At 41.5% G+C, this 13,489-nt stretch overlaps 1 protein-coding gene across 9 annotated transcripts in view; it reads left to right on the plus strand.

Annotated features, from left to right (window-relative positions):
* Positions 1–209: 209 nt before the first annotated feature.
* Positions 210–13,489, plus strand: part of ENPP2 (ectonucleotide pyrophosphatase/phosphodiesterase 2) — a 55,229-nt gene continuing 41,949 nt past the window's right edge. For 3 of the 9 annotated variants that reach the window (XM_065832198.2, XM_065832193.2, XM_065832194.2), the window contains exons 1-7: positions 245–367; positions 811–913; positions 6,723–6,878; positions 9,016–9,141; positions 11,133–11,193; positions 11,782–11,879; positions 12,364–12,443. In XM_065832198.2, the coding sequence (XP_065688270.1) occupies positions 317–367; positions 811–913; positions 6,723–6,878; positions 9,016–9,141; positions 11,133–11,193; positions 11,782–11,879; positions 12,364–12,443 (675 nt within the window). In that variant the 5' untranslated portion in view covers positions 245–316. The other 6 variants (XM_065832195.2, XM_065832196.2, XM_071803837.1 and 3 more) reach the window with 5 other exon arrangements.

Genomic DNA, 13,489 nt, shown 5'->3' on the forward strand with positions numbered 1-13,489 from the left:
CGTGCGCCGATCGCACCGCCCGCAGCGCCGGGTGACACGGGAGGATGGCATCGCGATTTGCATTTTGCAGCCCCGAGTGAGCTTCCCCCTCCTTCTCTGAGCCAGATGGACACGCATTTGGTTTCTCTTTTAACCATGTTACTTTTGCGAGGAGAATAAAGGAGCAGGAGCAGCTCTTGGCCGCGGCAGCAGGAGCCAGCCCGGCTCTGCCAGAGGAAACCACATAAAAGCGGGTGTGTGTGTTTGGGGGGAGGGCGCAGCGAGGGGATGATGCCTGGAGCTTCTTGCAGTCGGAGCTGTGATTTGTGAGTGAAACATGATGAAATCACCCCCTGGACAAATCACACGAGCCTGTCAACCTCACCAGGTGGGATTACTTGTAGCTAATCGCCCGAACTCCCAGAGCAAACAGAGCCCTGCGCTCACTATAAAGAAAAGGGGACGGTGCCGCTCCGGTTTCTCGCCAGTTCTCTAGTTATGGCTCACAAGGGCTGCGGCCACTCGCACCAGGTAGGGGAGGAGAGGAGCGTGTTTGCTTTTAGAGGAGGAGTAGCCCGTCGTCCTACCAAAAAAAAAAAAAAAAAAAAGAGCGTTTCAGCTTCAGAAAGAGATGTTTTATTCATAAACCCCTTCTGGTTTGTGTTACTCTCCAACGGTGACGCTGTCAGCTGCTGCTCCAGTGATGGGAACTGCAGGGCTGGGGAGCTCGAATGTACAGAGGAACATCTCTGTCTCTTTAATCGTAATGCTCTTAGCTCCAACGTCCTGCTTTTTGCCCAGTTTGCTCACTTTGCTGTTTTACTTTTGCAGGTTATATCTTTATTTGCTTTTGCCTTTGGAGTAAATGTCTGCATGGGATTTACAACACATCGATTTAGGAGATCTGAAGAATGGGATGAGGGTCCGGTATCAGGTACAGTAACAGACATGAATTGTACATCGCAATCCCCTTGTGCTATATACTGTGGTTAGAAACCACTCTTGCTCTGAAACAGTAGTTTGCTTGTTCCTTTTCCCTCTAGGATATAGGGAAGAATAAATAACTCGCCGAGCCTGAGTCAGTTGACCTTTGGGACTCACCTATAGGTCTCCTATTTACTTAAACTTTTGCTCTGTGTGCATGTGACTACGGAAAATCTAGCTTATTTTAGGACTGAGCACTGTCAGTCTCACAGAGACCGGTCTCATCACCTCCTCCGTAGCATTTACTGTTTTGTGCTCTGCACAGTTTCCTTCTAGAGCTAAGAGGAACTCCCCGATGGGTTTAAGGGTACTGGTTTTATTTTGGTAGCTATTGAAGTGGTTTCTGGAAACTTGATTAATGCTTTCAAGAGGCACTGGTGAGAAAAGCTTTCGGGATTTCTGTGGCTCCTGAGGTCATGCTGGTTAGTGAACAGTAGACGGCAGACAGCTGACGGCGGAGAGGGCCGGGGGGAGCGGAGCAGAGCAGGTGTTAGCACAGATGTGCTGTCACCCAGTCGTCTGGTTTCCTTTCGCCTCCTACTTATTTCTTTGGAGGAAAGCAAGAACATGCCACAGGAGGGACTGTTGTTTGTGTTCTGTGGCTGTATAGGGTTTTGTGAGCTCAGGCATAGTTCAAGCGGAAAAATATATGAAATGGAAAACTGGTCTTTTTTTTTTTTCTTAAGAAAAAAAAGTAGGCTTGACTTGTGTCTCTGTTCTTTCATTTGGCAGGAGAAAGGAAGCCTGTAGTCATTGGCTTAGGGCTGGTTAATATAACTGCAGTGAAATGGTTTCATTTGCAATACCCATTTGTAATGATAGGTTGTGAATTTTAATTCTAAAATTGTTTACCAGGGCCTGAGTTTGTTGTGTTCCTGGAAACAAATCTGTGTCCCTTTCTGCCTATCTTTCACAGGAATTGGTGGTCACTGGGCAGAGGCATTTTAGGTAGCCAAAATGATAGCGGCTGTTGCTTTTGATCTATATACAACAGTAAAAAAAAAAAAAAAAATTGATTGAAAACCAAATACATTTCTATTTTTATCTTGTAGTGTGTTGACTGCAGAGCAGTTGCATAGTGTGTAATAGTGACATGAAGGATTTGCGTTTAATGTATTCCAACACCTGCCTGCCAGGTGCTTTGTTTTCACTGGTGACCATCTCGTCTTTAGGGCAGGGCTGCTGGGGCGGTTTTTACTGGAGTCCCAAACGTCTGATATCGGGGACCCATTGCAGGCCGCCAGTGTCAGCTCTGCTGAGCCAACCAGCAACGTTCAACACTGCCAGGGCTGGGGTCAGTAGTTGTTTCCAATAGCAGGAAGCTTGGCTTAGCTCAGCATTCCAGGAAAATAGGGAGAAATACAGGATCTCTTGCAAGAGGGCAAAAAATGGGGTAGCTTTGGTAGTCTACTGAGAATTTGCTTACAGGTGGGACTGGACCAGCACCTGGCATTGAAGTAGTCCAGTCCACAGTGTAACAACAGAAAAGTAAAGGAGGGTTTGTCCTTTCTGTGTTTATGCAGCTTCGTTACTTTTATTGTCATTTAAAACAAAAAAGGGTGTGATAGCAAAGAATAAAGTAGTATAATCACATCTGTCTAAAGGAGAGAGTAAAAGTACTAAAAGTACCGTGATCAAAGAACTTATTTAAGCTTTCCTAATTGCATGGCTTCATGAGAAATCCAGTGCAATCAAATATTCAGAATAAAGGATTAGTATAAGTTGTTTTTCAACTTCACTCTGCCTCTTGGCTTATTTATTTCCAAGTTTCTTCATGTTTAGAGTTAATTATTTTGGATTGACAAAACACTCTCTTTACCAACCACATTGTACAGACCAATTTGTTATTTCTGCAGAGGTATGCCGTGATTGTAAGAAAATTCAGTTTTCATCTAGCATAGAACTCTTCTATGAGTCAAACCCAACGTGTCTTTTTTCCTAATCCCTTATAAATGCATGTCAAATAACTACCATAGTGCCTAAAACCCCTATCTTGTTCTTTTTACAGTGTACAGATACATAAGCCTCTATAGATTTGAGATGTTTAATATTTGTACCCAACAAATTATTTTGTTGAAATAATTTTTTTACTTAAAATTTCTGAAAGACTTTAGAGAACCAAGGCTCCTGTTTCTTCATAACTTTGCCTATGTAACTTATTTGCTTTATGAGCTTTGTACACACCTTTGAAATCGCTTCCATGGAAAACGGCCTTAGTAGTCTCTTGAAGCGTGTTCCTTGGACATGATAGGATGATAGCTTAAATTTTGGAAGGAGAAACACTGAAGCTTTTCTGTCCCTTCTCAGTGGATTTTCAAGCATGTCATTAAAACTGGACTCATATCCTTCTTGTATTGGAACAGTCAGGATATATTTTTTACTTTATGTGATGTTTCATGGAAATTTTATTCATGGCAATAGCATTCTTCAAAAATGAAACGCAAGTTCATAATATGTATGTTATCTAGCAAAACTGGTGTTCCAGGTGTTTTCTATAGGTATTTGGTTGATCCATATAATTTCTATGTAGGATCTACAGGATCCAAAATGGCAAATTCTTGCCAGGCAGTCTCCTTCCTGTAATGACTGTGTAAGAATGTCCATATTGTGTAACCCTATGACTGAAGTACTACTGGAAGTAAATGGATTGGATTTAATTTTATTTTTAACATTGTAATCCTATAGAATCAGAGCAAGTAGTTTGATATGGCACTTTCTGAGGTAAATATAACACATTTAAAATGGAAATGTAAAAACCCCCATGCGCTGAGTTGGGAAGGCACTATTATCCTTCGTAACTTTTCTCTCTAAGCTATGATGTAAGAGACAATCCTCAAATGGTTGTTTTAGGCTTAGTTGGCAAAAAGTGCATGGAATGTGAAAAGCTTTATATATTAAACAAAGAGAGGAGGATCTTCATGTTGAGGTCCTTCTGCCTGCTGCATGGTCTGATTGCATGAGCTGTGAAATGATGCAGAAATTTTGAAAAGGTTTTTGAAATTGCATATATTTGTTCTGTACAGGGTTTCTGTTCATTTGAAAATGCTCACCAGGGACTAAGCTCCTTATGATATAGTTTCAAACTATTCTGCATGCACCAGTACCCATGTCATGGCATTGTGCACGACCTGAAAATCATGGTCTGGCTGTAAAGGCAAGGTCAAGCATGATAAACAAAGAATGATCTTAATGTATTCGGAGATCAGAGGAATTCAACCAAGTCCTTTTACATGTTGCTATATGGATAGTGTCCTACATTGACTGAGGAGGTGTGACTTGAATTTGCTAAGTAATTTGGGGTAATTCATCACATCAGTAGTAAAGCGGTTGTCAAGAGATGTAAACAAGTAACAGACAAGGTAGCTAGGCTACACCTTTCTTATGAAATGGAAATCCTCCTTGCAGTTACAGAAGATGGAGCTAAAGGGAACCTTGAACAGCTATGTAGACCTTCTCTATATCCCAAGACACAGTCAGCTATCACTGAAGTGCTCCTGACAGATCTTGGTCTAACCTGTCCTTCCAAATCTCCAAGATGAGATTTCACAGCCTGTGGGCAATTTGTTCCAGCGGTTTCCTGATAAATGAGCTGCTCTTTACAGCAGTTATGCATTCCTGGAGCTGCAGTTGACTTTGTCCTTTTATGTAATCTGCAGTCAGATTTACACCTTCTCTTTCCTAAATGCATATTGACATATGATTTTTTTTAACCTTCTGAAATGACGTCCCTCTCATCCCTTGGAAATGAAGAGGGCAATGCCAGTGTGAGGGACAGCTATTGTATGCACTAGTATGCGATACCTTTGAGGCCATAGTACTTTTGATTTGCAGCTTACTGGATCTGTGATTACATATTACCTAGCTTCCAAAAGAAAAATTGTAGAAGAGGTTGAATAACATGGAAATATATTTTAGTAACAGATTTTCAGAAGCATTTGACAAGCAGCAGCTGTCATTAAGAATAAGGAACAAGACTTTATCTATCTGAATATCTGAGTGTCAGCATGCTTTGAAACATTTTTCATGTGATTAATTGCTAACACAGCTTTTTGACCTATCTATGTGAGCAAAGAAAAGACTGATCTGTGTGTTGCCAGCATAGATACATGACCTTTAGCTCCTTAGAACTCCGGATGGCCAAAATATTGATGGCTCATTAAGAGCATGTTGCAGGGTATGTACCTAGAGGGTCTAACTTCACAGTGTGTATGATGTTACTTGCTCTGAGAATTCCTGACCTGACTGAAGGAAACACAAAAGCAGAGAGAGAGACACAGTTGTCTACTACTACATTTTCTAGAATTCATGCGCATGTGCATTGCCACTGCCATGATCCATGACTGCAGCCGTGGTAGGTTTGTTTTTCTTGCTCATTATCTTGCTGTGGGGTTGATTTGCTGCCAGATTTGCTCCCTGTAGTAGTTTATACTGGTGTCCAACCAGTGCCAGTGCCACTCCAAGGGCAGTAATGGAGCAGCAGTGCTGGGGATGGGAGCTGGTGGAACATCAGCCAGTGCAAGGTCACTTCCAAACTCTCCCTTCATCTTCTTTTCCACCCATTCTCACAGTGTTGGGATAATGCCATCTTGTTTGCTGGAGATTTCCCCTCGGTTTATGTGGAGACTAAGCTTTCAGCTATGTAAAAGATTAGGGGAAAAATATGTAAGAGAAGAACAGAGCAACTGTTTCCCAAAAATGCCATTGCATCAATCCTCTTAAAATCATACTGCTAATCATGGTGAGGTTTGCCAAAACCAAACCATGGTTTAAAAGAAGACAAACCCCAAGACAATTTCAAAGACATAATTTCAATAGGTCTCTCCAGGAACAGAAGGCATTGTGAAATTTTCCTTGGAATACCTCTGGTTTTTAAAGAATAACACACAGTTATTTTATTTCATAAAATACAATTAACCCTAGAGAGTAGCACACAATTTTCCTACTTCATATAAGCTGCTATGTAGGATTGTCTTATAGGAAAATAGATAGAATATATAAAATGCTAAGTCTTGAGGAAAAAGCAGAGAAGTACATATCAGCTTTGACAGTAAGGGCCCTTACCAATAAATAGATTATTGAAGTCTAATACTTTATTCATGGTTTTCAGACTGGCAATCCTCAGTTTAGTTTCACACATATTGATTTCTTACATAATTCTGTATTTTCTGAAGATTTTATAATTTAATACTCTGCAGAAGCCCACCAAAAAGCCTTGCTTCGCTTCTCCATTAGTTTGCAGTTTTCTTTCACACTTGACATTGATTTGGCGCCTTCCAGGATAGCAAACCAAGTTCTGCTGACTGCATGTAGATTAATTGCAGTCCTTTCCTATGCAAACTGCCCAGCCAGCCATGAAAATGTCACTTGGTTTTTCTGAAAACAAAAGCCTACTTCTGAGGAATAGCTGCAGCCTCTGGAGTGGGGCCTTGGAGATTTCAGTACTTTTCTACTAATGATTGCTTGATTGTTACAAAGGTAAAGCCAGGGCTATTTCTTTTCAGGACATTATCACAGCTTCTTCCTCCTTTCCACCTCCCTGCCTTTTTTTTTTTTTCCTTCCCCGAAAGAGCAACCTTTTTCAAGTTTGTTCTTTTTTCCTGTTTGGTTTTGTTACTTCAAGCAACCCTTCTCTCCCTGCTCCCTTCCCTTTCCCATAGCAGGCACCTGAGGTTTCACTCATCCCGAGTGGCTCAGGGCTGAGCCGCCCATCCCACCGCTGCCAGCCTAACAGATGTTGCCCTGTTTCTTGTTGCGCACAGTCCTGTCAGATTCCCCCTGGATCAGTACCTCTGGCTCCTGCAAAAACAGATGCTTTGAACTTCAAGAGGCAGAGCCTCCTGGCTGCCGCTGTGACAACCTGTGCAAGAGCTACAACAGCTGCTGCCTCGACTTTGATGAGCTGTGCTTAAAGACAGGTACGATGGGTCTCCTGTCCCACACCGCCAGGCACTGCTGATACCTGGTTCATGCCAGCGGTCAGAATCTGCCTGATAAACCAGTGTTCCCTCTTCTCCTCACCTCACCTTGCCTTGCTGGGCAGGCTCAGCTCAGCCCAGAATGCAGCCCATGTTTCCTTGGGAGGAGCAATAGGGATGGGCAGCCCTCGCTCCTCACTGCTGGGCGTCGGCTATGGTTTCCAGGGCAGAAAAAGCAGATTATTATTCATATCACATGGAAAGTAGATGTTTGATACTCAATTAAAAGCAATAATCAGTGTTCAGGCACCAGTCTGACCACCAGGTTAGAGTGAGAAGAGCAGTGGTAAAGACTGGAGATGGGTCAGTCGGTGTCAACCACCCTTTTTTTCTCCCAAGTGATAACTTCATTTTGGAGCAATTCTTGCTCACTTGTGGGCTGTGCATTGCAGTTTCTCATGAAGGTGCCTTGGAAGTGAGGAGTGGTTCAATTGATGTGGGTCCTCTTGGAGCAAGCTGGAGGTGACAGGCTGGGCTTGTTACCCTTGCCCCAGACTCTGATTTCCAGATGCCAAAATGCTTATAACACACAGGTGAAAACGTTTGACTTCAGTTCATTGAACCCTGGGGAATGGAAATACAGAACTGGGTTCATTTTCTTTTTTTTTTTTTTCATGAGTCATAGGCAAGGAAAACTTCAAAGCCGGCCATGAGTTATGTTTCGCTTCTTAGCATAGTGCATTTAAATTATTAGTTGTACCCATCTCCTTGAATGTTTGCACAGTGGTCAGAGTTGACACAGGTGCCTTCTACTTTTGCCATTAAACATTTTCTTGATTTATCAAAGAATCACACTTACTAAGCAGCCAATAGAGAAGTCTAGTGGTTAAAAATATCATTACCCATGGATGTGCCATGCTTGAGAGTCCTGACTTCTCCAGTTCTATTTGAAGTGATATCATTTTAATAACTTGGTACCAAAAAATGTTGAGCTAATCCAGTATGAAAAACTACTTTGATTCTCCACCAAAAGCTTCTTCATTTTAGGCTGATGCTGGTTTGTTCCTGATGTAAATGACTGTAGAATGAGATGTTCTTCTTGGAGACTTTCAGCACAATAGAAGATGTTTGCTACCAAAGGGCAGATTTTCAGTTCCTCAGCCTCCTACACGCAATGCACCATGTCTACATATGTGTATGGACACCTGCATAGCCCTTGGGACTGTTGTGTGAATTGTCATATGTTCCCATTGGCATTTATTAAGGCAACTATCACATGTACAATATGTAAAAATTACATATTTATAGAAAAAAGCCCCAAATGAGAAAGGAGAAAAGCGGTTAAAAGGTATTGATCTGATCTGATGTGTTTTTACTGGGTGCATGTTCTCTTAGGTGGTTTTTAAAGTTCCTAGTTGGCTGTGCCAAGATGTGGAAAACCATATGCTTACATCATTAGGCCCTATTCTAAACTACAGCAGTGTAGTGCCCCTGAGAGAGCACCCTCATTTAGTTAGGCCCTTAGATCCTAATTTCATTCACAAGATGAGAAGAGCTGGAGTGTTCTAAGGCAGCCGTGCCATGCTCTTCTGTGAAGAACAGCTCCTGTTCTTGTAACTTTGCAGTTGGTGCTGAATCTCACCCTGTGGGTGAGGAACTGGTGGGAGTAAAGCATCAATTTGCATCCACATAGTCTCTTTTCACCTCTCTCTTATTTCCTACAGATTGAATTTGAGGACTTAAGTAGCTGGGAGATGAAGAATGGATTACCTAAGAAACACCAGAATTCTTAGTTTGTGCTTCAGGCTCCACTATTTCTCTGTCAAGATCCTTTCTTGTCTCCTCCTTTCCACTTCTTCTGGCATTGAGGTTGTACAAAGCCTGGAGTACAACACCTGAGGGTAGCAGAAGCACTTGTGTGTGTGGGTGGGTGGAGGAGCCCTCCTGCACTTGCGGGACACAAGAGTCCTTTTGTTTCTGGTTGACATGCCTACTTCAGAGGTCTTGAAATCACTAAAACGGGACCATAAACTCCACATCCAACTTTAACGACTAGAGTGTTCTCATTATGGCTTGAGTGATTACTTTTTGTTTTGATTATAATCTCTCATTCTTGCTTACCTTGTGCATATTTTAGCTCGAGGCTGGGAATGTACCAAAGATCGCTGTGGAGAAACCAGGAATGATGACAATGCTTGTCACTGCTCTGAAGACTGCTTAAGTAGAGGAGATTGTTGCACTAATTACCAAGTCGTTTGCAAAGGTACGGCTTTGGTCTTTCTACCTCTTATCTTTCCAAACCTGATAGAAGGCAGCCCTGTGGGTAAAGAGTTTTCTTCTACAGGAGGAACCCTCTCCTTGGTTTGCTCTAATTTTTCAGAGGAGGGGGGAAGAATGAGGAATAGCATGTGTAATTTTTGGGGCACTAGCAGAAGTGAATACCTCTAATTTTTTGATGGCAGAAGGATATTGTCTTTGCCTGTAGAGATACTGATAGAAAGAGAAGAGGCGTAGGTGGATAAAGAAGAGTTTAAAGTGAAATACAAAAGTGTTCAGATGCATTTGTCTGCATCCCAGGAAAAGCAGGGAAATCTGATGGTCTCAGAATGGAGCATTCCAAGATATGTTATCTCTGCCTCAAAGACCTGTCCCCACCCCCACCACAGAAGCTGCTGTTCAAACTACTTGGCCTAACATCTGTAGGCTTTGTTTCTCATGGGAGGAGTAGTGAGAATACAAGGGCTGTATGTAATTTGCAGACTGGTGGCATGGGCTTCCGACGACCATGTCACCTTCTAGGCACACCATGGCTGCTATACAGCTGGCACTGGTTGGTGGGTGGATGAGCTGTGAAGGATGAATTTTCATCTTCTGTCTTGATCTTTTGGAGTATGTCCTGCCTTCTGTAATGTCTCCCATTCAGAGAAAGTCTTCTGATGCTTGATAATGAACTCTACTCTCACTTTTGTATCTTGGCTAGTTCTTTTTTTTTCATTTATTAACTTTACTGGTTGGAACGGTTAGAGTTTGAAATTTTTTCTTCCACACCGTTTTGGCCAACTGCAAATGGTCAGAAAATTATGATAGTCCAGATCTATACACTGAAAATGGGCATTTCTTCTTCATCTGAGTTGTCCTGTTAGGAATCTAAATAAAATATGTATCTTCCAGCAGGTCCCCATAGATTATGTTCTTTCCCTTCCCAAAGAAACCCAAGGCTGAGACCACTTAAATACTGGTATAGCTTTGTTACTGCCTTTTTTTGTGAGCTTCCTCTTGCAAGGGTCAAGATAGAGGAATTTACACATCTACGTAATCTTCGTTTAATTGGCTAATAACCAATTATCTCAATGACCCTGGCACTCTGACAGGAGTAAGCCTTATGTGAGAACAGTGTTTCCTCTTTATTCGTGCATTTGCCTAACTGAGGATTGTGCGTGTGTTTAGTTTTGTGTTGTGTTTTGTTTTGTTTTCTTGGAAATTGTCCCTCCACCTCCTGTCATGGTCAGCTGGAATTACTGCAGTACATGTTTCCTGCAGATCTTTTCTATGGTGCTTTTTGTTTTGTTCTTTTAATTGAACTGCAGTTCCTTTAATAGTGCCAGGTTCAGGAAGTGAGCCTCATTAGCTAATAATTTGTTTTTCAATTGACCTGTGAAACTGCAAGTCATAAGCCACTCTATAGTCAGCATTCAGCAGTGAAAACCTTAGGAAAATAGTTGATTACATAAAGTAATTTTAACTAATCTGGCTCTGAAAGAGTATTAATGCTTTTTTTAGCTATGTTTGAATTTCACCTGATCCATGAGCTGATCAGCTCTCTAAACAAGCTGGAAACTATTTAGGGTTGTTTTTCTTTCCTGGAATGAATTTTGTTTTGTGTCTTTAGCCAGCTGAATCGGCTCATGGAGACAGCAGAGCTGGAGGGGAAGAGGGTGGGAATTCACAGCCAGAAGCAGCACTACCACTGTGCCTAAAGCATTACTACTGTGTCCTGTGGTCAAAAGGATACTTTAAATTCTAGTTTTAAGAACTAGTCCTAGGAGTGCAGGTTTGGATGTTCTTGTTGAATAGAATATAACCAGATAATTTGTTCAGCGTTGTGAAAAGACCTGTTCATTACTCATGGGAAGTAAGGCAAGACAGTCTGTTAAATGGAACTAGACTTTCTTTTTTTGACACTTTCTGTGAAGCCTATAAATATGTCCACAGATTTTTTTTGTTGTTGAAACTCCCATGTGACTTTTCTGGTAGGAGAAACCCACTGGGTGGATGATGACTGTGAAGAGATAAAGGCTCCTGAGTGTCCAGCAGGGTAAGTGTTCTACACACAACTGCAAAGTGGAACAAGGCCAATGGTCTGTGTCAGTAGGATAGTCTGGAGGAGATAGGAGCCCCTACTCCTCCTGGTGACAGTGACAGCTGCTTACCCCCACAGCAGATGACTAACGTTAAAAGCTCAGGTGTGTCCATCCAGGACACATCTCTGCCTGCTTAGTGTCAACTCTCAGTAGCACTAGGAAAAAAACATGTAATGAAATAACCTGAAATACTGTCATCTTTAGTATGTGAGAATGAGCTCTGATTCTCACAGCACACTCAAAATGCCACATGCTTTGTTTGTGGAGAGAGAAGGCCAGCTGCCATGAGACGTGGTTTTTAACTACAGATTGTATGCTAGGCTGGGTACTCATGCATACTTATTTTACTTAGTCATCTACTTCTGTAAGGACTTGACTTTTTGGGCTCTATGCTTTTAGCTACTCAGGGAAGAAGTCTTCTATAGACATACAGCATATGCAGTAACTGTACTTTAGATTCTTTGGAGTCTCAGTGAGCAAGTGGAAATAAAAAAAAATTAAATTGAAATTTTGCTTTTCACACCTGCTGCCTTTGCTTTTAGCTTTGTTCGGCCTCCTTTGATTATCTTCTCTGTTGATGGCTTCCGCGCATCATATATGAAGAAAGGGAACAAGGTCATGCCCAATATTGAAAAACTGAGTGAGTATATCTCTCTTCTTACAATAAACAAAAGACAATCTCTTGCAGCCCTCTTGTTTTCAATGTTGATTGAGTAACAGAAGTCAGCGTATATGTGTTGACCCTCACGTTTGTGTAGCTGTCTGAGGACCTGTGGCCAAAGCCGATTGTGAAACTGTGGCTTTAGTATATTTGTCCCTTAAAATTCCCCTGTGTTTTCTCATGTTGTTTTCCTTAGCAAGATACTTCCAATGACTCTGAAAGGAGGCTAGCTCAGAAAGAACACACTCTGTGGAAATGTAGCTGGTTCTGTAGTACTCTGGCTGCATTATTTCAGTTATTTTCTGTGAAGTACAAAGAGTGCACAAGTGGATTTACTACTGTCTTACAGGAAGGCCTACCAATGTTAAGCAGCAGAATGTTCATTTAAATCAGTTAAAATTTAACCAATTTCTTCTGAGAGCTTCACTTTCTAATGTTTGCTTTCCCTATTGATTTTTTTCAGGATCTTGCGGAACACATTCTCCTTACATGAGACCTGTCTATCCTACAAAAACCTTCCCCAACTTGTATACTCTTGCGACAGTAAGTCCCTGAGAGGGACTTTTTGATGATAAAATGTTGCATTGCAGTAGAAATGTGAGGGTTGTGGGAAGCAAGGGGTTTTTTTTGTTTGTTTGTTTTTGTTGTTGTTGTTGTTGTTTGTTTTTTTTTGTTGTTGTTGTTCTTGTGTTGTGTTTTTTGTTTTTTTTTTTTCTTTTTGGCCTGCAGTTATGTCAAGAATTTTCTTCAGTATTTTGAAGTCCTGAGATAAAGTGTATCTCACCACTATACACTGTGTTGTAGCTTTCCTGTGCTCTTCTTATGCCTGCTTTTGCAGCTATTTGTACTACTGTGTAATTACAGGTGCCAGCTTTTCTAGGGGGAAAATAATACACCTGAAATCCTGCTCAGAACACAACCAACAGTTGTTCCTTCAATGGAGTAACTGTCTCCACTCTGGGATGCAAACGCTCCTGGGTGACAGTGGCAGTGCTCTCAATGCTGGGCCAAGGGACTTCCTACCTGCAGCTGCATTTTTTTTTCCTCCTCCTTTTTTTTTGATTCCTGCTGTCTCTGAACACATGTTAAATGGGAGGAAAAAGGAAGAGACAGATAAACAAAGGGTGGGAGAAACCTGGGCGAAAGGGATAATACTAGAAATCTCTTACATTGACTTTGCTGCTGGACAAATTGTGATATAAAGCCATAGCTTTGGGTGACTTGCCTCAGTTTTTTTTCCTTGGAAATAACTTATCTCACAAAGGCTCTGGTGAAGATAAAACGCTATAAAATGGAAGCGCTGAGTGTTACTCTTGCAACCAGAGAATGAATTACTGTTTCCAGAAAGGGAATTCATGAAGAGGAACTGAAAGTTCAAATCAATCTTCTTTTCATAAACTTTTGCTTACTTTAGATGACCTCAAACTAACTTTTAAGCAGTGAGAAAGTACTTCAAAGTATCGAGTAAGAGGAGTTTTTGTGCTTTTTAGCATAATTCAATCATCTCCTACTGCTTTCATTACTACAGCCAGTTTTAAATGTGCTTATCTTAAAAATACAGCCTTTTCTGGTGTGCAGTTGCAAAGATA

The sequence above is a fragment of the Patagioenas fasciata genome, chromosome 2 (genome assembly GCF_037038585.1).
Source record: "Patagioenas fasciata isolate bPatFas1 chromosome 2, bPatFas1.hap1, whole genome shotgun sequence".
Classification (NCBI taxonomy): domain Eukaryota; kingdom Metazoa; phylum Chordata; class Aves; order Columbiformes; family Columbidae; genus Patagioenas; species Patagioenas fasciata.